The sequence below is a fragment of the Pinus tabuliformis genome, chromosome X (assembly GCF_031772625.1).
Source record: "Pinus tabuliformis cultivar Carrire ecotype Pingquan chromosome X, CPIR1, whole genome shotgun sequence".
Lineage (NCBI taxonomy): Eukaryota > Viridiplantae > Streptophyta > Pinopsida > Pinales > Pinaceae > Pinus > Pinus tabuliformis.
In genome coordinates this window covers 72,224,521-72,249,815 of record NC_142308.1, presented here as the reverse complement: position 1 = coordinate 72,249,815, position 25,295 = coordinate 72,224,521, and the positions used below count along the sequence as shown (strand labels likewise).

The 25,295-nt window shown below is 35.2% G+C and overlaps 1 protein-coding gene across 1 annotated transcript; it reads left to right on the top strand.

The window, feature by feature from the left end:
* The first annotated feature begins 23,554 nt into the window (after nucleotides 1-23,554).
* On the top strand, nucleotides 23,555-25,057 carry LOC149138394 (peroxidase P7-like). The gene is made up of 4 exons (XM_089446277.1): nucleotides 23,555-23,842; nucleotides 23,943-24,134; nucleotides 24,259-24,424; nucleotides 24,521-25,057. Exons 1-4 carry the CDS (start codon nucleotides 23,624-23,626, stop codon nucleotides 24,904-24,906), a joined length of 963 nt encoding a protein of 320 aa, XP_089302403.1. The 5' UTR covers nucleotides 23,555-23,623; the 3' UTR covers nucleotides 24,907-25,057.
* The last annotated feature ends 238 nt before the right edge of the window (nucleotides 25,058-25,295 follow it).

Sequence of the window (25,295 nt, the reverse complement as noted above, 5' to 3'; positions counted from 1 at the left end):
AAGATGCCAATGAAGACCAAAGGGTGAAGACCCCTTTCCAGAATGTAGTCATGGAAGAAGAGCAGTTTGAAGAAGATGATGAGATCCATTGTCTAGAAGACAAAGGCAGTGCCTCCTTTCTTACCTCAGTTGCCTATGAAAAGTCATTATTCAATGACCAGATTAGCTAAGAGTGGGATGGTCTAAGGTAGAAGATGATTAATGCCAAGGAAACTCCTGTTCAGAGAGCTGTTGTCCCTACAATACAACAAGCTAATAAGTAGAAATGACCGGCAATTGATCCCATCATCCTCAAAGCTCTAGCTCATGAGGTAAGAGGCCTTGAAAGTCTCCTTATCCTTTCAGTTTCGAATCAGAAATTCAGAAGCTAAGCATACCTATACCTCTAATTGAACTAGTGAAGAATGAGTCCTTCAAGAGATCTATCCTTGAGGCTCTTAAGCCTAAAGCCATCCAAGCCTCCATTGACTATGTAAATCTGCAAGACGACAAACCAATTGTTGTTCTCAGCCCAATGATTGAAAATTGTGATGACAGCTGCCCATCATTCTATGTCTCTTTGACTATTCATGACAAAATTTTTCACAACTTCCTTCTAGACACATGAGCCAGCCATAATCTAATGCCCAAGGTTGTCATGGATGATTTGGGTCTTGACATTACCAAGTCTTATCATGACCTGTTTTCTTTTGACTCTAGAAAGGTGAAATGTTTGGGTTTAATCAAAGACCTAACCATCACCTTGTCTCAGCTGCCCATGAAGAGAATGATGATGGATATTATGGTAGCAAATGTACCCCGCAAGTTTGGCATGTTGCTTTCCAAAGGTTGGATCAAGATATTAGGTGGAACATTGCAAAATGATTTGTCCTATGCTACTGTCCCAATTGTTGGAGGTGAGCGTAGGAGATTATACAAAGAAGTTCAGTTGGCTTATATCATCACTAATGAAAGGAATCCCACTAATCATCCCATCTATGCTATCGACACTGATTTTGGAGTTTGTATCCTTCAGATTGAAGAATCATAGTTGGCCTCTATATAGCTTAGGAAACCAGTTTGCTAGATCATAGAGGAAGAAGGCCCACAAATTTGGGACATGTTCTTTGATGGAGCTTGCTGTAAGGAAGCTGCAGGGGAAGGTGTAGTCCTTGTGTCCCCCACACAAGAATGCATTCATTTATCTTTCAAGTTAACTTTTCAGGTCACAAATAACATAACAAAGTATGAAGCCTTGATATTGGGCTTAAACACTGCTAAAGAAATGGGCATCAAAGGTCTGAAGGTGTTTGGAGATGTAGACCTTATCATTCAGGAGGTCAACGAAACTTTCCAAGCAAAGCATCCAAGGCTGAAAGCATACAGAGATGAGGTATGGAAGCTCAAGGTTCTTTTAATAATTTCAGCATTTCTTACATCCTTAGAATGAAGAACTAGCTTACTGATTCCCTTGTTGTGTTTGCTAGCACGTTTATGCCTCCTTTGCCTCCTAAATTGACTTATGAAGTTCAGGTGAAATATAGACCATCTCTGCCTAACAATGTCAAATACTGGAAAGTTTTTGAAGATGATGATGAAATTAATAGGTTTTTACAAGTTATTGATGAATTTTCTAAAATTCACATTGACCAAGAAAACGAAACCATTGAAGAATGCAACCAATCCAAGATAAAGGATGAGATTGGTCAGGATAACATTGTTCAGCTACCTAGTAACCATATACCCAAAGGTTTGGTGCCGTTAGAAAAGTTGTTTGATCATAATGATGTACCTTATAAGCTTGCCAAAAATAAAATGAGTCTGCAGTTCATAGACATAATGTAGAGAGTTCAGCCCATCCAAAGTACATAAATCTATGCACTCACTTGTCTTCTGCCCAAAGTTCTGAGTATTTCATCTTGATGAAACAATTTGCTGATCTTTATGCTTGGGAGTACAGTGATCTTAAGACCTATGACACCAACATCATCCAACATAAGATTCCACTGGAGAAGAACACCATCCCTTTTAAGCAGAAATTAAGACCTATCAGCCCTCTCTTATTGCCTTTGATTGAAAAGGAAATCAAGAAGCTGTTGGATGCCAAGATCATAGTTCCCTTAAGGTATTCAAAGTGGATAGCCAACCTTGTGGTAGTAAGAAAGAAGAATGGAGAAATCAGGCTTGTGTTGACTTCAGGAATCTGAGCATATGCTCTAAAAAAGACAACTACCCCCTGCCTAAGATGGAACACTTGCTTCAAAATGTTTCAGGGGCTAGAGTCATGTATTTCTTAGATGGCTTTTTAGGTTACAATCAGATTGTTGTACATCTAGAAGATCAGGAAAAGACCGCCTTCACTACTCCTTAGGGCACTTTCATGTACTCCAAGATGCCTTTTGGATTGATGAATGCTGGGGCTACTTTCCAAAGGGACGTGGACATATCCTTTGTGGGAGAGAAAGAAAAGTTTGTCCTTATTTACCTTGATGAAATAATAGTCTTTTCCAGCAGTCACAAGGACCATTTGCAGCATTTGACGAAGGTGTTTCTAAAATGCAGATGGTTTGGAATTTCTGTGAACCCAAAGAAGTCACAGTTTTCTCTAGAAGAAGGCAAACTTCTAGGACATATTGTTGCTACTGAAGGTGTGAAGATCGATCCAGCAAGAGTTCAAGCAATTCAGAAATTTCCCATCCCAAGGTCAAAAAGGGACATTCAATCTTTCCTAGGTAAGATTAACTTTGTCAGGAGATTTATTCCAAACTTTGCAGAGCTAGTGAAGCACATCACTTCCATGCTGAAGAAAGGATCAGAAATAAAATGGACAGATGGTGCAAGAAGCTTTTTTGAAGCCATCAAACAAGCTATCATGGAACCTCCCACTCTAATTAGTCTAGATTATACCTGAGAGTTTTACATATTCTCTTTTTCCCCTTATGATACACTTGCAGCAGTTCTATTGCAGAAAATTGATGAAGGTGTAGAGCACCCTGTGGCCTTTTTTAGCAAAACTTTGAGGGATGTTGAACTAAGGTATGACCTTATTGAAAAACAAGCTTATGCTCTCATAGAATCTTTAAAAGCATTCAGAATTTATATTTTGCATTCCAAAGTGGTTGCGTATGTACCTTCAGCCTCAAGAAAAAAAGTCCTAACTCAGCCAGATATTGATGGAAAGAGAGCTAAATGGATTGCAAAATTCATAGAGTTCAACATAGAGGTGAAGCCCACCAAGCTTGTCAAAGGCCAGGGCTTGGCTAAGCTTATGGCTAAGGAAAATTGTAGTTTGTTAGATATCAATTGCATGGTTTGAAATTCAAGTGGTGAGCGGACAGGGGAAGCAGCAGAAGAGCAAGAGCAGAATTAGTCTTTTGCTAAAAATCTAGCCACCTGTGAATGGCATTCCAGTGTAGTTCATTTTTTGCAGAAGCTAGAAGTCCCTCCAGGGCATAGCTCAAGTCGAGCCTGGGCCATTAAGCTCTGATCAACCAAATTCTGCATTAATAAAAACATGCTTTATTGGAAAGACTCATCAGGGCTCCTCTTGAGATGTCTAGACAAAGGAAATCTGTGGAAGTCATACACCAGTTCCATTCTAGCATCTGTGGAGGCATTATTATTGGAAAACCACAACCCACAAGATCCTGAGAACTGGGTATTATTGGCCTACTATGTTCTCTGATGTGTTTTCTTTTGTGAAGTCTTATGACAAATGTCAGAGGTTTGTAGGAAGATAACAACTAAAATCTCTGCCCTTGAAGCCAGTACACGCCAATGGTCCCTTCCAGCAGTGGGGCTTGGACTTCATATTTGAGATCAATCCACATTCCAATGGCCATCACAAATGGATCTTCGTAGCCACTGATTATTTCACAAAATTGATTGAGGCTATACCCACTAAAATTGCTAATCACCAGGTTATCATAAAGTTCTTGAATGAGAATATTTTCACTAGATTTGGTTGTCCAACCAAACTAGTCACTGATAATGCAGAATCTTCCAGGGTAGAATAATTGGTGGACATGTGTGAATCCATGGACATTCAATTGGTGCATTCTACCTCATATTATCCTCAAGCCAATGGCCTGACAGAATCATCTAACAAGAGTCTTGTAAGGATAATCAAAAAACTGTTGGAGGAAAACAAAAAGAACTGGGATTCCAAGTTGAAGTTTGCATGGTGGGCTGACAGAGTTACCAACAAGAAGTCCATAGGAAATTCTCCATTTAAGCTGGTTTATGGTGCTGATGTTGTTTTTTCTATCCCGCTGATTCTCCCTGTGGCCAAATTCTTTCAAGAATAACAAGACGAAGAGAATGAGTAACTTGGTTGAATTACAATAGATCAGAGAACAACTGGTTGAGAAGTCAAGAATTCATCAGAAGAATATCAAAGAAACCTTTGATAGAAAGGAAAAAATGGATAGTTTTCAAGTTGGTGAATGGGTTCTCAAATGGGATGCATTGAAGGAAAAGAAGGGCAACCATGGTAAATTTGATGCCTTATGGATGGGACCGTTTCTCATTGCTCAAGTTCAGATGAACAATACTTTCATTTTGCACAATTTTGAGGGGGAAGGTCTTTTTGATGGACTAGTCAATGGGCGGTTTTTGAAACTTTACTTCATATGAGACTTTAAGGCCTTAATATTGTAATAGGTTTTTTCAGTTTTTGTTTTCTATGCAAATAAACTCCATGCCCAATGGAACATTAGGAGATAAGTTGGTTTTTGTTGTTACTGGAAAGGCAGTAGTCTACAGTTCTTGAAACCTCACAGGGAGCCTTTCATCCCTAGAAAGAGCCAGTGTTAGCCCTGTGGTGCACTGCTGCTATTTTAACAGAAATGTCCCCTGTTTTAGCTCTGATGGTCCATGTCTCCTCTTGCATCGCTTTCACCATAATCCGGACTTCAAATTATACACCCGTGCTCATAAATATCGACAGGTTCACTCTCGGTTCATCTCCTTTCCGTTGCGCTCTCCATTCTCCGATCCCCACCATCGAACTTCCCACAGATTTGACAGTCCACACTTCATTCGACTAACGATTTACGCTCACCCGCTCTGACCAATCACCATCGTTAGATCATTTCCACCAAATCTAACGGCTATCGCGCATATTGCTCGGGCAACAAGAGAGAAGGATACCCGCCCGATAAAGTGGTTTCCTCTCTCTCCTCCACTGCTACATGGTGCCCGATGAATGGAATCAGGCGGGCACTAACCTTTACCACTTACCACTTGATGATTGTCCGATATAAACCATATTCCGCTTAATTATTCTACTTCCACCACGACTTCAAGCCTTCGGCAATTGATCTCCTCCTCCCATTCCTTTTGATCCAATGGCCCCCGTACCTCACTTACCACCAGTGACCCAGGGAGAAAATTTGTTGGCTTTGTCAATGTTTTTGATAATCGGAAAATTGAATTGAAATAAAATAATGCATGGCTGAAAGGGGAAAAAACAACAACACGATGCAGCTGAACCAACAGAAATGATCATGGAATGTGCTAGCACGAGTGAAGCACCTAACAGTGCGGCGAAATTACCAGAATTTGATTACTGTGTTTGTTAGAAACAGAGCTCTCAGAGATCATGTTTGTCTAGTTACGACATTAAGTAGTTAGAAGACAACGGGGATATATTAAGACATCTCAAGCCTCAGAGAGTTCGAGAGTATTGTAAAAAGCCTATAAATAGCTGAAAGTTCGAAGGAAGACGGGTACAACTTTTGGAGACTATGGATACTTTGTTCCTCCCAGCATCTCATCTTCATTCTATTAATACAAGCTTCCTTTGTTGTTACATGTACAATCACCATCTTCTCCTATGTTCTAAGCTTGCACTTGAATAGGTTATTCATGTTTTCTTCTGTGTCTAATGCTAGATAACTGCCACCTTATCTTTGCGTTGATAAATTGGATTTGCAAGCTTCATTTACTTTTTGTAGCTAGTCATGCATATGTGTTTATGTATGTATCTGTTGGTACAGTCAGGATTCTCCATATATTCATTGAGTCTATAAACCATTGAGCATTAGTGGTCAAAAGCCTTGTCAAGCTGAGGGTGTTCATGTATGTCTTGAGTGAAAACAGAGTTGAAATAGTCATCCAACTTGATCCAAACCCCAACTCATTCCAATAGTTTAGAGGACGATATTGAAGATTTATATGTTACCAGGCATCTCTGATCTACAACCTAGGAGAGTTTCCTGGAGTGCTAACAGGTGGTATAAAAAAAGAAAACAACTAAACATTGATCACGATTTAGTGCGTAATGCTGTCATGTTCACAAGAAAAAGAGCATTTTAGTTTCACGTTAACACTACAAATTGTCGAAGGACTCGAGAGTTTTTTAATTTCTTGATATTGGTATATATGTGACGGATATGTGAATGAAGCTAGAATGTTATATCAAATTTAATATGTGTGTGGGTGTGCAACTTCAAAATATCAAAATTTTACATTATTTATAAAACAATATTAACCATTTGAAATATTTTATGATCGAAACACTTCAATTTTAGAAGCCCAAAGACATTATCACATCTCTGGTGTGAATTAAGTGTTTTTTTTTTTTTCAACTAATTTAGATCCATCATCTATCATGTGCTGAGAAGGATCAAACCTCTCAAAGTACCAACTTTCTTTTTGGTGTGTAAAACTTGAGGAAAGTTTTTTATCTGAGAGATTTGATCCCTCTTAGTACATGATAGATCCGATGTTATATGAATCTAAGTTGGTTCCAATTAAGGGCAACAATGTCAAATTTTAAGATTATCATTATTATGTATATGTTTGAGATAAAATTCAAAATTCATATTAAATGTTTTGTTTGCTTGGCATGACCATATCATTCTCTTGTTTATTTTGGTCTTCGTTGTTTTCCTTGAATAGTTTGTATGTCTCTATTTGGATACTTTGAGTGGTTTGTGTGTTTATGTGTTCTGATTTGGATGACAATGTTTGTGAATGTTACTATTTTTGTGTTATATTTTTATATGTGTTTGTAATTTTTTATTATAATTAGTTGGTGATGAAGAAGTCAGATAATATTGTCAATAGTTTGCATGAGGATTGATATTGAACATCTATTTCATTTAATTTTAGGTGTCACAACTTTTGACAACTAATTAATTCTAAATATTATTCCTCCAAATATTACAAAATATTTCTTGAATAATATTTTTAATAATTTACTGCATCAAGATTACTCTTGAAATAATTTGTTTGCTTTTTTATGTTTGAAATAATTTATTTCCTTCGAGAATATTCTGATGATTTCTTTATCTATAATCTATTTTGCAAAGTCAAGAAATAATATATTTTCTAAGTTTTTTAAATGAGTGGCCAAATTTATAAAATCTTTACATTATTTTTTTCTCCAAACAATTTTCACATCTCCTTCAACAATATTTTGATTTGTTTTGATGTTTAAAAATATAAGTTTTCCTCTTATAAATATTTTGAATACATTATTGTAAGAAATTACTCTATTAGTAATATTGAATATGTTTTGAATATATGTAATTGTCTATTAGTAAATAGTTGATGATGAAGAAGGGAGATGATCTTGTCAAGGATTATTTTTCACTTTGCAAGAGGATTGATTCTACAATATCTTTTTCATTCTAATTCTAGGTATCATAGCTTTTGACAACTAATTACGTCCCTCTACATATTAATTAATATATCTTGAAAAATATATTTTTTAATAATCTATAACCTCAATATTAACAACATCTAACGAAAACAATCAAATAGGATTAGAAAATAACATCTACACTGAAATCAATGCATCTAATGCAAACAGTTAAATGAGATTAGAAATCAACATCTACATTGAATCAATGCGTCTAGTGCAATTAATCAAATAGGATTAGAAATCCATATCTATACTGAAATACATGCATCTAGTGCAAAAAATCATCAAATAGGATTAGAAATCCACATCTACACTGAAATCCATGCATGTAGTGCAAACAATGAAATAGGATTAGAAATCCACATCTACACTGAAATCAATGCATCTATTGTAAGCAATCAAATATAATTAGAAACCAACATCTACACTCAAATCAATGCATCTAGTGCAAGTAGTGAGATAAGATTAGAAATCATCATCTACACTGAAATCAATGCATCTGTGCAAAAAAATTTCTTCCCTCTGTCCCCCATCAATCTAATCTTGAAAATATATATTTAATAATTTACATCTTCACAATTAACAATATCTAATCCATCTAATGCAAAACATCAAATAGGATTAGAGAAAAACATCTACATTGAAAACAATGCATATAACGAAAACAATGAAATAATATTAGAAACCAACATCTACAATGAAATCAGTACACCTAGTGCAAACAATCAAATATAATTAGAGATCAACGCCTACACTTAAATCAATGCATCTAGCACAAGCGATCAAATAAGATTAGAAATCAACATCTATGTTGAAATGAATGCATCTAGAGGAAGCAATCAAATAGGATTAGCAATCAACATCTAAACTAAAATCAATGCATCTAGTGCAAGCAATCAAATATTATTAGAACTCAACATCTACACTGAAATCAATGCATCTAGTGCAAGAAATCAAATATGATTAGAAATCATCATCTACATTGAAGTCAATGCATATAGTATAAGAAATATTCTTCCCTCTCTCCCCCCTCCATCTATATACATATCTCCCTCCATCTCTCCTTCTTTGTCTCTATATGTCACCCCCCAAAACAAACACACACTCTCCATATCTATCTATCTCTCCCTCCCTCTCTCTATCTCTCTCTTCTTCCCTTTCTTCACCTCCCATCTATATCTCTATCTCTCTCTGCCTCTCGTTTGTCTCTTTATATCACCCCCAAAACATACACACTCTTTCTCCATATCTATATATTTCTCCCTCCCTCTTCCTCTTCCTCTCTCTTCCACTTTTCTCTCTCTCTCCCCCATCTATCTCTCTTCCCTCCTGCTCTCCTCTCTCCCTCTCTCTATATCTCCCTTATAACTCCATCTCTCTCTCTCCACCTTTCTCTCTCTATGCATTTCTTCTTACCTCCCTCTCTATTTCCCTCCAACTCCATCTCTCTCTGTCTCCCTCCCTCTCTCCTTCTCTCCCTCATGTTCTCTCACTCTTCCTTCCTCTCTCTCCCTTTTTCTTTTAACTCCCTCTCTCTCTTCATCCTCCTCTCTCTCTTCACCCTCCAACCTTATCGATATCTCCCTCCCGCTCTCCTTCTCTTCCCCCTTCCTTCTATCTCTCCTTCTTTGTCTGTCTATTTCACCCCAAAACATACACTCTCTCTCTCCATCTCTCCCTTGTCACTCTCTCTCCCTCTCTCTCCACTCTTATCTCTGTGTCTTTCTTCTTCATTTGATCTCCATATCTCCCTTGTCACTCCTTTTATCTCTCCACCTCTATCACCTTATGTCTTTATTCTTTCCTTGATATATACATCTAGAGTTAACATATATCATGATATATTAATATATATTATATAATACCAAGTTGAATATCATATCAAATTTAATATTGAATTAATCCAAAGTTATTAAATTTAATAATATTAATGTTAGATTTACTAATATATTTTTTATGGCATGATAATAAAAATCATAAGAAAACTACATCAAATTAATATTTTCAAATATTAGAATTTTGATGTAAAAATATTTATGTTTTAAAAACTTTATATATCTATAGGATGTGGCTTTTCTCTTTAAGGGTTCATTTTACAAATATTAAAAGATTTTTTATTCTTTGTGTTGAATTAACCTTTTTCCTTTGTTTTAGAAGATGTTATTAGCTTTAGTAAATCTGAGTAAAGATGTTTAATATTTTACCTAATTTAAAATTTTAATGTCGTACATTTATGATCCATTCAAATTCACATATATGGTAAAGGAACTATTAAATGGACAAGATAAGTTATTATCCATTCAAATTATATATAATGATACATAGTTATATTTTAATAATTAATTTTAGTCCATTAATAGAATTAAAAATTTATATATACTTTAAAATTCAAGGTAATGCTTTGGCATACATTAGTAAAACTATTTTTATTATTTTTTGAGAATATGACACACTTACACATCTGGTCATTATGGGTTGTAGAATGTACCTCTCCAGGCAAAAATTATACTAAATTAAATATATTTCGAACTCAGATTTAAGATCAAATTTATTATGATATACAACTTGATAACAACTTCCGTCACTTGCATAATCATTTTCCAACTCAGATTTAAGATCAAGTTTATTAACGTATACAGCTTGATGATCGCTTATGTCACTTGCATGACCATTTTCTGCTATTCTTAAAGCACCTCTTCCTCGCGGCCTCAGCTGATCCCAAAACTGAAATAACATACAGAATAAATAAAATTGTATACAAATATATATATATATATGAACGGTTAAAAATCTAGTTAATTAAAAAAAATTAATGTTATTTTATTAACCAAAATCATCAATTATTTACTTACCCTTTTACAGTGCTATAACCAAATTTTACAATACGATAACCATCGATCATAATTACATTTGTTCACTTGGCTTTACACGAATAAATCTCTCATTCTGGAGGAAGCAGGTAATGCTGCAAATCTAATAATTCTCTTATAATCGTGCACAGTCAGGGATTACGAAGCATTGGCGTTTGGACTCTATCTATTCATAGCCCATCTAAAAGATTAGAGGTGAGACAAGAATGCTAAGATGAAATTACGAAGCAAACAAAAAATCAATATGTGCATAGGAAAAATTGGACATCACTCATCGGTTTGTTTTTACCAAGCAAACAAAAATGCAATATGTGCATAGGAAAAATTGGACATCACTCATCGTTTTGTTTTTATTAGCTCCATGCCAAACGAATGCCTTAGAAAAAGGCATAAATGTTGGAAGGTTTAATGAAAGTCTAAATTAGGGAAAAAATAGCACAATAATATTAATAAATGTGATTAAAATAGATTATAAACTTCAATTTCATATAATCAATATTATAAACTTAATATTAATATTAAAATTTAAAATCTTAATCAAACAAGTTCTATGGATAGAAATATAGATATTAAACAAGTTTTATAGGATATGTATATCAATATAAATATAAAACTTAATATTAATATTAAACTTTAAAATCTTAATCAAACAAGTTCTATTGATAGAAATATAAATATTAAACAAGTTTTATATTATATGTATATCAATATAAATATTAAACAAGTTTTACATGATATGTAAATCTTAATAAGACTAAGTTTTCTTTTGTAAATTTATAAAGACTTTTTATATTTTTGAATTTGAGAAAACAATACATTCTGCTTTAAAAATTTCTATAAAAGATATGAAGCCATTGTGTGGGCAGGCTTTCGCAGTGTTATAAGAGGAAATGAAATATGTTTAATATATATTGATTGATGATATGAGTTTTATAGTTCCAAGGCTATTCATACAAATAGATTTTTGTTTGCGAGAAGCTTTTCCTGAAAATAAGGACTGTCCTTTTAGTGGTAGGCCCATCGTTCGTGTGGGTGACCTTGCCTAGCTGTCTCCTGTTAAGAATAAATTGTTATACGCAGGTAGAACAACTAGGAAAGTTTTGTGGGAAAGCTTCAACATTGTAGTCGCTCTGGATAAAATTTATAAGCAGCAAGGAGATGATCCCAGATAAGCATCTTTTCGCAATATTTTAACCAATATTAGAAATGCAGAGCCTTCTCTTGCTAATTGGGATGTTCTTATGACCTGCCTTGATACTTGCATGGATCGACAACAAATGATTTTATTTGATTCTTCTATTAACTTATTTGCGATGAATAATCTCGTCAATTTGCATAATTGAAAAATTCTTAAAGCCTTAAATTCTCCTATTGTAAGATGTGTTGCAGAAAGTAGTAGAAGAACATAAATAAGTGATAGTGATGATGATATATTGGAGCATGAAGTACTACTATGTTGTGGAAAGTGCATGATGTTAACGTGTCTCATTAATGGTGCACTTGGATATATTGAAAATATTTTCTTTGCGCCTGGTTCAAAACCAATGCAACTTCCACTATTTGTTATAGTTATGTTTGAAAAGTATTGTGGTGTTCCATTTGATAAGAATTTTCCAATTCTTGTACCTATACCGCTTGTTCTTAGGGGGAATATGAGGCAAATTCCTTTGAAAATGGCACAGGCATTGACAATACACAAATCGCAGATGATTACTTTGCAATATCTAGAGTGAAATCAGTAGATGGTTTACGGATTTCATCGCCTTTTTCTTTTCAACGTTATGCAAAAATGAAAAATAATGCATATGTTACACTTAGAAAGAAAGAGGAGGAGCGATTAAAGTCAATATCATTTTGGGCGGTATTTATCTTCAATATAGTTTAATGTTTATGAATTATTTTTCAAGTAAATTGACTATTGTAGAGCAATTATTGTTTGATTTCTTGAATTGTAGTTGTTTTTGTTTTTGTTTTTTTTTTTGAATCCTTTTATATTTATGTTTCAATATGAAACAAGAAAAATCATAAATGTGTAATTTTGTTTCTATTAATTTGTTTTCTTCAAATGCATTGATTTTAATTGTATGTTTTCGTCAATGATTCATAGATATAGAGAATATTGATGGTAATTATTACATGAGAGTGATTAATTCAATTACAAAAACTATTAGTTTTGTTACTTTTATTCATGCAAGGTTTGATATAAGACATGGCTTCCATCCTGATTTTGTTGATGAGCATATCTGTGTTTTGAGTGGAATGAAATCATATGTTCAAACTTTATATCATTTGCACCAAAGAGAATCAAGGAGGAAGTCGAGAAGGGATTGGCTTGAAAGTGTGAAGGATCATGATCATTATCCTATTGATTTGAATTGGTGTTTCTTTTGCCACCGCTTTAGGTATGTTTTGGAAGAGGCTGCTATGAAATAATTGTGTTGTGGTCGAGTGTTGAGAGTTAAATTTTGTTGTTGAATGTGGTGCTATTGTTATTATTATTTCTTTCAACGTTAATAAACTTTGGATTGTTTTCATTGGTCCTGTAATGTTTAAAATTTCATGTCATTTCTTTGTTGCATTGTGAGTAGCATTGTGAAAATCGCCATTTTTTAACTATCGTGAATGCTTGTTAGTCATTGACAACAATTGTTGCTGATGTCGAAATTTATGTTCTCTTCAATGTACTTAGTTTTTCCAATTCTTATACTTAATTAGTAATATTGTTTATATTTTTAATTACCAACAATATTTTAGCAACATTTCACATTCGTTAATGTTATGGTTTTTATATCTATTTCGGTTGTTAATTTTTATTATTACCATTTCATTGTTAATTTGATTGTATATTATATGATATTTTTCTATCATAAATAATGTTATATATTAAGTTAGTAATTTTTATTAATATGTTTTATTTAAGTTCCTCCTTTGTTTTATTAAATTGTGTTCAATTATTTTTTATAATATTTGCTTATATGTGCTATTATTAATTTCTAAATTTATTTAACTTTTTTTATTGTTACTGAAACCTAGGGTTATCTCGGCTCTGGTTGCAGCCTGTGCCTGCGGCGGCTGGGCTTCCACTGGTGGGGATACTGCTTGCCCATCTGACTGCCTTCGTCTGGTGCTTCGTGCTGCCAGTTTCTTCCTGCTCCGGGGCTTGCTGCATCTGGTGGTTCTGCGACCCTCGCGCTGCGCCCTTCTTCATCCTTCCTCAGCGAGTCTCGATTCTTTCGGCCTCAACTGGTGTATCCGGGTAGGCTGCCTCCCATCTGCACGGCCGTGGTCCGGGGTTTTGGTTCGAGCTTAGCGGCGGCGGCGTTTCTCCTCGGCTTCCTCGGCTTTTCTCTGTTCACCGACCGACCCTTCGTCTTGGCGGTTTAAGCAAGGGTTTTGGGCCTTTGTCCCTCGTGCTGCGTCGCAGAGCGGGGTCGCGGGGTTTCGGCTTCCTGACGTTCTTCATGGGGGCGAGGTGGCTGCCCTAGCCGCCTCTGCCCCCGAATCCGACCCGCCTCAGCTCTTGTCGGGACCTGTTTTGGGCTCCCTTGCTGAGGCTGGGTTCTTTTTTGGTCCTTTGCTTGTAACCTTTGCAGCCATGGAGAGTGTTGAGGGATCTGAGGTGTGGAGTCTCTTTCTGCACCGATTCGTGCCGCTTTCTATGGCTGTTGCGGGTTGTTTCTTTTTCTGGCTTCTCTGGACTTATGGGAGGATTTCTTCCTCTGGCTTCTGAGGTTATTGGTGGAGAGTTGAGGGGATGGGGGAGGTGTCTACCTCTACCAATTCGTGCCTCTCCCCTCTGTTATTTTGGCAGCCATTTTGAAATTTTTCTGTACTCCTCCGGAGCTATCGTTTATTTACTGTTTTATTTTCTTGTAAAGGGTAGGCGTATACTCCTGTTGGGGTTACATACCCTGTATCTGGCTGCCCTGTCTGTGGGCTTTATCTTCTGGAGGCCCTGCTGAGGGCTATATCTGCATACTTCCCAGAAGTATTGGTTATTGTAAGTGGTTTACCCACAATACTGCATATGCGTTTCAGCATCTACAACATGTAATTTTCTGAAATTAATGGAAATTACGCGCTCTATTTCTTCGGAAAAAAAAAAACTTTTTTATTGTTATTAATAGAATATTAATATTATTAATAATGTTTATATTAATATTAATATAAATTATTATATTATATGTCTATCGTCATTTATCAACCACATTTATATTAATATAAATGTGGTTTTGCTAGTTAGATATTATTAGATGAACTTATTTATATTTTTAATAATAATTTAGGATAGAGGGTTGAGATTTACTTAAAAAATAACTATATTTTTCTTTTTCTTTTCAGTTTACTTAAAAACAATCATATACACAAATATCAAATACTATGTTTTTTAAACATATTTTTTAAATGTATATACTTTTAATTCATTTACTAATATTTTTATAATAATTAAAACATAATAATTTAGTTGATTTTTATGATTATGAAATAGTAAAAAATGCCAATAAATTTAATTAACAGATACTTTTCAATTTTATTTTTATTAAAACCAATCCAAATACATCTTTTCCATTGGGAAACTTATATTTTACTAAATATTTTTTCCTATACTCTCATATGTATAAACACCTTAATACATAATACCTATAATCTATTGTTACGCTGTAAGGCGTTCCCCTATGAAATCAACTCCCATCTCAAGTTACGTGTAAATTCGTGGGCCCTTGATTTAGGTGCTAGATGATTAAAATAGTTTGATCCATCTGATTTGATTCGACCGGTATTAAGTTGGCTACAAATTATAGGACTCATGATGCAGCAGGTTGACCTCGCCCTTGCTCGGCGCTACTTCTAGGTGCTTCTCTTAACCATGGTACGCGAGTGGAGTGGAATTGATCATCTACACTACTTTGCATTCACTCATTGCATCGAAGGCTTAAAGTCAGATGTCGCAGGCATGGTGGAGGGCGAGAAGATGACCCCTAGCTCCATTATGGAATGTGGAGACTCCTTCGGCACCTCATACGGATCCCCCACCACTGGTCATGACACATTTGTGGGATGTAGTAACATAGAATATACCACAACAACCAACTTTCAAAACAACTGGGCACCGACTGGATACATTAACTACAATGTGAACTGTGGCCCTTGTGTAGTAGAAATTATTGTCACTTCGACTTAGACTACTGTCATGCAGGTTGAGAATGGCATACAGTTAAATGGAAAGATGGTCAAGGGACTTGAACATATATCCTACCCTGCATATCTAGGTGCCAAAGTTCCATTTAGTTGCTGGGTCTTTTAAAGAATTTTTTGGTGAGGGTTTTAACATTGGTCTTCCGGGGAACAAGGTAAACCACCTCACATTCCATAATCCCCCTATTCTCAAACCCTAGAGTTTTATGAGTCTTCTTGAAATATATGTTGTTAAGCCCTTTTATGTTCGCATGCAAGTGGAGCACGACATACAGTTAAATGGAAAGCCCTTTTCTATTTGCATGTAGGTGGAGCATGACATATAGTTAAATGGAAAGATGGTCAAGCGACCCAAACATATATCCTACACTACATACCCAAGTGCTAGATTTCCATTTGTTGCTGGGTATTTTCAAGAATTTGTTGGTGAGGGTTTTAACATTGGTCTTCTAGGGAACAAGGTAAACCACCTCACATTCTGCAACCCATCTGTTCCAACCAAACCATGCTGAAAAATAAAATTCTAAAATGAGAGGCACGACTGAAGAGAAATAAGGAGAAGGCTACAGACACCTTGTGCATCCTTAACATATCACATAAACCAGGACAAGAGACTCGTCACCATGAAATCCTTAAGAAATTCCCTGTAACAAGTAGTCTAGATGGAACGCATGAAAGAAAGGGAAAGCCCTTGAGAAACAGAGCTGAGAGACCACTCTCTTCCAAATCCCTTACAAATTGTCACTGTGTATGATAATTATCCTACCAAACTGGATTTTGCAGGCCATTCACACTGGATGGGTTCATCCTACTATCAACCTAGAAAATCCAGAAAAAGATGTGGTAAGTAAACTTTGAATTTTCTTTGTTTTGTTGTATGTGGAATTTTAACATATAGAAAATACTTAAGTATAAACTAATTCAAAGTTCTCTTTAGTTTTTGGTTCTTCTTTAATAGCATGGATACATTTATACAACCTCACTGTTTATAAAACATTGTTTGCCAAGATATGAAATTCATTGTTGGACCAAAAAAGGAGAGATTAGACATGAAAGTTTCTTTATCCAATTCTTTTGGATTTGGAGGTCACGATTCCTCTCTCATTTTTTCTCCTTGTGAAGAATGTAATGAAAACTAACCTTTTCCTTGATAATTTTTTCATGTTATATGCTCAAGGTTGGAAGTGTTTTGGCCTTCAGCTTGGATTGTATTGAAATGTCCAATGGGATATGTATGAAATCATTACTCTTATTTCATGGTGAATCCATTTTTTGCATTGACAAGGCATTTGTGTATCTGTTTGAAGAATTTCACACTTAAAACTAATGCGTAGATGTCAAATCACAAGAGAATCAAGATATAAGTAAAGAAATTGAAATGAATTTGCTTAAAGATAACAGAATGCGGATACTCCTTGCATTCTAAAGGGAAATGCTAAATTAGTTGTGGTTAGATGTTGGTAGATCACTTCTCTCAACAATAGTATACTTGTAAATTCTTTTCCCCTTGGATTTGTTTTCTGGACATAAAATATATAATCTCAGTATTACTTCAGACCAAAAATTGACTGACCAACATGAAAATCCCACAAGATGACAAATCAAGCTACATTTACTTAGAGTGCAATGGCTCATCACTTTGAATATGATGACTGAAGTTGTGCTTGAAGAAAAATTTGCCAAACATTAATTGATATGAAATAGTGAAACATTATCACCAAAGAAGAAGAGTGATTGTAGTCTTGGTTTTACAAGTTGTTTCAAACAAATACAAAGACCTGAACTTACAAATTTGAGGCAACTTCTGTGAGTTGCGAATGTCTAAGCTTTCAACTATCCCTTGGTATGTATTTGTGCATGTAGATTTATGATATTCTGTTGGGAAACTGAGTGCTTGTTGGATTTTCCTTACCTTATATTTTGTATCATTGATAAACTTAATGTACTCATAGTTTAGTGTGATCCATATAACTTTATATCTATTCATGACAAGTCCTTTTGACAGAAGATCGTGGCTTTACCCAGGTAGGATGTAATTAAACTATTGGTCACGGCTGGTATCTCTTAGCCACTTACCACTAGGATATTATTCTTAGATCAGAAAAATACACCAAGGATAGTACCACATTGTGCTAGATTGTGTTTGAGAATAGTAAAATAAATTATATAGTCTGAAATTCATATTTTTTTTTACTTAATAATTTAAACTTTAAAGCTTATTTTTTATGTCATATATATCAACTCTACAATTCATATTAAATAAACCATATAAATTTTAATTCTTGTAAATTTCTCATGATTTATGTTTATGTTTTATAATAACGAATGGAGATATAGCTAAAGGGGGACCTAGATTTCTCCTGCTACATGTCCCAGGTCACCCCACTTATTAACTCCTAGCTTGTTGAGTGCAGTACATGAAGCCATGCTATCTGAACTGAAAATATTCTAAAATTATAGAAACAAACCAGATAATGTGTTTTGGGCTGTAGTCTAGTGATTAAGATGGGCCATTGTCATGATCAGACCCAGGTTCAAACCTCAGCAGACATAAATCCTTGAAAATTAACTTGTTAACTGGATTTTACAGTCATTCATATGTTCCAGTTAAGAAACTCAGCAGCCCCAACTTTGCTAGAGAACATCTTAGTGATTGAAGGTATAAATCTGTACACATTGAACTCTAATGCTCAAACAAAATATTTGTAAACATTAATTGACTGGTCTGTGGATGAAGAAAGCATTTGGAGCTTAATTCCCGAAGTTAATCCAAGAATTTAACATTGAACAATGATGCCCTAACTAGACACCCAGTAGGGCACAAATAATGGGTTTGTTTTGAATCCTCTTAAGGACATTTGGAAGGTATATTTGTGAGAATTCTTGACACATTTTTAATGTTAAATTATTGGCATAATTCTGAGGGTAAGTTCGAAGAGTTGTTGCAAACAAATACAAATATTTGAACTTACAAATTTGAGGCAGCTTCTATGAGTTGGAAATGTCTAAGCTTTCAATTATCCCTTGGTATGAGTAAATTATGTATGCACGGTTTAAGCTTATCGAAGAAAAACAATCCAACACAAATTTGCATCCTTTCTTGAGGCTACTGTGGAAGATTTGTTATCTAAAACTACCTCATACTTACAGATTGTGGTCTAGGTGTTAACAGTGAGCACTAAAGTTATTTTAGTCAGAATGAGTAATGATAGGATAGACAACCTTGTATAGAAATTGCAGTGAGATTCTTCTTAAAGGTGACTTAATTGTATCACATTGATTTTGACATGACAACATCAGTAAAATGATATAAGCCATTGCAGCTAGTGCACCTATGTTTGGTCCATTAATCACTGTATGAGATTGAAGGAATCTAGTGGAATTCTCGATCAGAACTATATATGGATTGACAAAAACATGAACCTTGTGTTGTACAACATTTGTATTTACTATGAAGGATTTGAGGAGCAATAATGTTGTTTTTGCTAAGCCTAGCAAGGATTATCAAATAAATTATTTATTGGTCCGTGTGGTATACATTCTTTGGATCTTGTTTGCTCCCTTAATTGTAAGTGCATAAATATATTAGATTAATAGGACAGGGGTACCATTAATCATGTGAGCCAATTATCTTGGATGTTTTTTGATTGAATTCTTCAAAACTTATTGCCATTTGATCTTCCACCTTGCATTCGTTTTGTGGATATGGGTAAGCAATATTCTCTTCTAGTTTATGATATTCATAAGTCCTGATGATGGATCCCATTTGGGATTTGAAACGTTGGCATAAAAATGTTCATATTCTGGATTCTCCGGTCACTGATTCAAAAGATACAAACCACAGATCTCTTAAATCCAGGATATTAATCATGTATTTGAGCATGTAGATTTATGATATTATGTTGGGAAACTGGGTACTTGTTGTATTTTCCTTGCCTTATATTTTGTATCATTGAGCAACTTACTATACTCACTGTTTAGTGTGATCGATTTAACTTTATATATGTTTATAACAAGTCCTTTTGATAGAATATCATGGCTTTACCTAGGCAGGATGTAGTTAAACAATTGACTAGGGTTGGCATCTCTTGGACACTTACCACTAGGATATCATTCTTAGATCATAAACATACACCAAGGATAGTAAAATCTTGTGCCAAATTATGTTTGAGAATAATATAATAAACTATATAGTCTGAAATTCATATTTTTTTGACTTAATAATTTTAAACTTTATATCTTATTTTTTATGTCATATTTATTAACTCTACAATTCATATTAAATAAACCATATAAATTTTAATTCTTGTAAATCTCATGATTTATGGTTATGTTTTATAACAATGAATGGAGGTATAGTTAAAGAGTGACCTAGATTTAAGACCAAACACTCCCAAATCTTCTACAAAAATATTGCAAATCAAATCCTAGATGGCAACACTTCATGTGTTAGTACAAAACTTAGATGGAGGCATTTCATTTGATAATACAAAACTGAGATGCCAACATTTCATTGAATGACACAAACTTAGAAGGTAACATTTCATTTAGTCAAGGCACATGATTCTATATGGTTTATTGAATATATTTTCTCGGCATTTCTTCAATTGTGAAGCCTCTGGTGAGGAGAATCTAATCAGTTAAAAATTTTTAGAAGAGAAGAATTAAACTTCATATAACGGTAAGGTCGAACATGAAGATAGCATCAGTAAATTACTTATCATCAGAATGCAGAGAGAGGTATTGGCACCTTCTTTACAATAAAAATTGAACAATGGGGATGAGAATGTGGATAGGTAGCAAGTTGGTCAAGAACTCCAGACTCCAAAGTACCAGGTTCCATACTCACTAGCACTGAACAAACTATCAAATAATTTGTTCAAATCTCTTGCTACATGTCCCAAGTCACCCCACTTATTAACTCGTAGCTTGTTGAGTGTAGTACATGAAGCCATTCTCTCTGGAGTGAAGATATTCTAAAATTATAGAAACAAACTAGACAATGTGTTTGGGGCTATAGTCTAGTGATTAAGATGGGCCATTATTAGATCCAAGTTCAAACCTCAATAGACATAAATCCATAAAAATTAACTTGTTAATTGGACTTGATAGCCATTCATATGTTCCAAATAAGAAACTCAGTAGCCCCAACTTTGCTGGAGAACATCTCAGTGACTGAAGGCATAAATTTGTGTACATTGAGCTTCAATGCTTAAACAAAATATTGGTAAAAGGTAATTGATTGGTCCGTGGATGAAGCAAGCATTTGGACCCTAACTCCTGAAGCTAATCCAAGAATTTAAGGCTGAACAGTGACTCCCTAACGAGACACCCACTAGGGAAGAAACAATGGGTTTATTTTGAATCCTCTTAAGGACATTTGGAAGGTAGATTTGTGAAAATACTTGGCACATTTTTAAGGTTAAAGTATTCACATAATTCTGAGCGTAAGTTCGAAGAGTTGTTGCAAACAAATACAAAGATCTAAACTTACAAATCTAAGACAACTTCTGTGAGTTGGCAATGTCTAAGCTTTCAACTATCCCTTGGTATGAGTGAATTCTGTATGCACAGTTTAAGCTTATCCAAGACAAACAATAAAACACCAATTTTCATCCTTTCTTGAGGCTACTGTGGAAGATTTGTTCTACAAAACTACATCATACTTACAGATTGTGGTCCAGGTGTTAACAGTGAGCACTAAAGTTATTTTAGTCAGAATGAGTAATGATAGGACAGACAACCTTGTATAGAAATTGCAATGAGATTCTTCTTAAAGGTGACTTAATTGTATCACATTGATTTTGACATGGCAACATCAATAAAATGATATAAGTCATTGCAGCTGGTACACCTATGTTTGGTGCATTAATCACTGTATGAGATTGAAGGAATCTAGTGGCATTCTCGATCAGAACTATTGCTTGATTGACAACAGCATGAACCTTGTGTTGTACAACATTTGTATTGACTGTGAAGGATTTAAGGAGCAGTAATGTTGTTTTTGTTGAGCCTAGCAAGGATTATCAAATAGACTATTTATTGGTCCCTATGGTATACATTCTTTGGATCTTGTTTGCTCCCTTAATTGTAAGTGCATAAAAATATTAGATTCATAGGACATGGTACCATTAATCATGTGAGTCAATGATCTTGGACATTTTCTAATTGAATTCTTCAAAACTTATTGCCATTTGATCTTCCAAAATGTGCAGATAGTTTTGTTGGTTGGAACAATCCTACAACTTACAAGTTATAATAACAGAGATTATGTTCTATGGAATGCTTTCCACCTTGCATTCCTTTTGTGGATATGGGTAACCAATATGCTCTTCCAGTAAAGAATAAATTCTTGTGTGTAGAGTCATTGGGTTTATTATAGTAATGATCGTAACATTTTGCAGTCTTTTGTCTGTTGGCCTGTGGTTTAGTGGTTGAGACAGGGCATCACCATGTTAATGACCCAAAATTAAACTTAGAGAGCAAAGCCTTGAATTATAAGTTGGTTGAATTTTATGAGATTTATATGCAATATTAATTAATTAATAAAACTATAGTCTTGGGCACCCTAAAAACTTCAGAATTTCATTTTTGCTGCATGTCTACATCTTTTGCTGATTCTCATATTAAAATTATTCCTCAATTTATTCTTTACCGCGTTTCCTTTGCAACATCTTATACCAATGCTAATTATATTTATTTTTCACATTTTATATTAATCATAATGATAATAATAAAATATCATACTAAGCCGTAGATCAAGTCCTTCGCTAAATATAAGCAACGTCGATTCACTCAAAGGATAAGGCAGAGCGTAGACATCGGCTTTTGGCCTCCAGCTCATCGCAACGATTACGGAAATTACCAATCAGAGAAAAAATCAATACGAGCAGGCGAAGGACAATCATGGATGGAATGGACAAGTGCCTAAAATTTCAATCCTGGCTGAGAGCTACATGTTACGTACAAATTTCAATCCTGGCTGAGAGCTGTCAACTCTGTTAAGTCAATTTTCACGTCTGCAAAGAGGGCACGTGACAAGAATCAGACACATCAGCCTCGCGATTTTACGTTTTTGTTTATTTTAGATATTTTTGCAAAAGTCAGCGAATAAAACAAAATCAGTAAATGAGAAGTTGAGTCAAAATAGATGTCTCTCTCCTCCTCCATTATTTAACAATACGATGTGACGAAAAGATTGAGAGTCGAGTCAACCCGAATTTTAATTGACCATTCATGATTATACAATACATATTAACTATATTGTGTTCTAAAGAGGCGTACGAGGCAATGCACGTACACAAGTTTACTGCAATAGCTGCGAAGAAACTTGAAAAGGAGCTGAAAGGAGTTGTATTTAGCCTGATTTTTTGGATTCTGTAATGTTAGAATTTGGTGGAAAAATTTAAGGTGAAATTTTAATTTGGATTATTTAAATTAGTTTTTGATTATATATTTTTTCAGAAATTTTTAATTATATATAAATTCAGTATCTCTAAAAAATAAAATCACTTAAATTGGACAAGAATTACCTATCAAACTTATAATTACACTAAAAAAACTCTTAGATTGTTACACGTGAAATTCCGAGATCGTGGATAATGCTGTATTTAACAAAGTGCATAATATATTTTCGTCGGTGCATCGCATAGGTTTGACATTTTGTGAAGATTGCACCCCTTCTACGCGTCTTCCCTCCCTGCTTCTCGCACGCAAAAGTTGACTGAGTCAATGCACTACCTTACACATTCTGCTCATTTGCTATCACGGGGACTAAGGCTGCCTGCAGAAGAGAAAAGGAAGCCTCTTCAACTTCAACTTCAACTTGGATTGCATCGTCTATAAAAAGCTCAGTAGCCTCCAATACTCAGCACACTTCCACTCCATTCCGCTCTTATCTTCTGTGTTTCATCGTTTTCTTCCAAATATGATGATGAGGACTCTAGTGTGTCTTGGGTTAATGGTTGTGTTTGTAGCCTTCATACATATAACCGCTGTGAATGGGCAGCTGAGCTCAACGTTTTATGCCAAATCGTGTCCGAGGTTGCCGTCGATAGTGAAATCAGTGGTGAAGCAAGCGGTCGCTAAAGAGAAAAGAATGGGGGCGTCCTTGGTCCGACTTCACTTTCACGATTGCTTTGTCAACGTAAGAAGAGTTTTATTTAGTCGAAAATAATGACCTATCGGTAACCATTTCTGGTTTGTTAGTCTGATCATGTTGAAATTTGGATTCGGTTGCCTTGCAGGGGTGCGATGGTTCAATCTTATTGGATGACAACGCTACGTTTACCGGAGAAAAGACTGCAGGCCCAAACGCCAATTCTGCGAGAGGCTTCGAGGTAATAGACAGCATTAAAACTCAAGTGGAAGCAGCCTGCAGTGGAGTCGTGTCGTGTGCAGACATTCTCACCATTGCTGCTCGTGACTCTATCGTTGAAGTAATCATCTATTCATCTCCCATTCAATTAGGCGTTAATGATAAATACAATATCTCATTTCATTTCAGACGACCTGATGGAATCAAAGAATGCTTTCTAATTACTTGTGATTGCAATTTCTTAGCTTCAAGGCCCAACATGGACGGTAATGCTGGGAAGGCGAGACTCCCCGACTGCTAGTTTAAGCGCTGCAAACAACAACATTCCATCTCCCGCATCGAGTCTCACCACACTCATCTCATCTTTTCAAGCTCACGGTCTTTCTACCAAAGACCTCGTTGCACTTTCAGGTACAATATTACTTATGGATCCATCATGTTAATAAACCATATAACTTCCATGTAATTAAATTGGAATCTTATCACGAGTTGTTGTTGTTATTACAGGTGCTCATACAATTGGTCAATCACGGTGCGCCTTTTTCAGAACTCGCATCTACAACGAAACCAACGTTAACGCTGCTTTCGCTACATCTGTAAAGGGAAACTGCCCCAGCGCTGGTGGGGATAACAACCTCTCCCCCTTAGATGTGGTCACCCCAATCACATTTGACAACCAGTATTACGCTAATCTGAAAACACAGAAAGGACTTCTCCACTCCGACCAGCAGCTCTTTAATGGAGGTTCTACAGATTCTCAGGTTACTGCGTACAGCACCAATCAGAACAGATTCTTTATAGACTTTGCAGCTGCCATGGTGAAAATGGGAAATATTAGCCCTCTCACTGGCACTAGCGGACAAATCCGCAAAAACTGCAGGAAGTCCAATTAATCTCTCTGAAGATTGTATTCTCCGTATTTTTTCAGCTTATGTCTTATTTCTAACAAATTGATTTGTGATCGGCTTGTGAGTCTTCAAACCGAAGCTCTAAAGGAAAGCAATAAACTACATTTCACTGAGATTATGTGAAGAATTGTATGCATTTCAGACAGCACATGGAATAATTTGGCATGGTTGCATGTTTATTCTTCATGAAAAATAACCAGGTGTTTCCAAATCAATCGACATGCGTATTATTATAAAATTGATAGCCCTCTGTATCTCGCTAGAAATGATTAACCTCCTTCTTTCAACCGATAAACCATAATTTCAATCTGTATTGCAACATTATTGGACTTGCAGAAGGATTAACTTGTCGTCTTTACACTGAAATGTCTTCG

What these genes read in the sequence shown, in the direction of transcription:
- LOC149138394 (XM_089446277.1), top strand. Translation starts at nt 23,624, where the DNA reads ATGATGATGAGGACTCTAGTGTGTCTTGGGTTAATGGTTGTGTTTGTA. An exon ending in TTCACGATTGCTTTGTCAAC is followed by an intron (nt 23,843 to 23,942) that starts GTAAGAAGAGTT and finishes GTTGCCTTGCAG; the next exon opens with GGGTGCGATGGTTCAATCTT. An exon ending in CTCGTGACTCTATCGTTGAA is followed by an intron (nt 24,135 to 24,258) that starts GTAATCATCTAT and finishes GCAATTTCTTAG; the next exon opens with CTTCAAGGCCCAACATGGAC.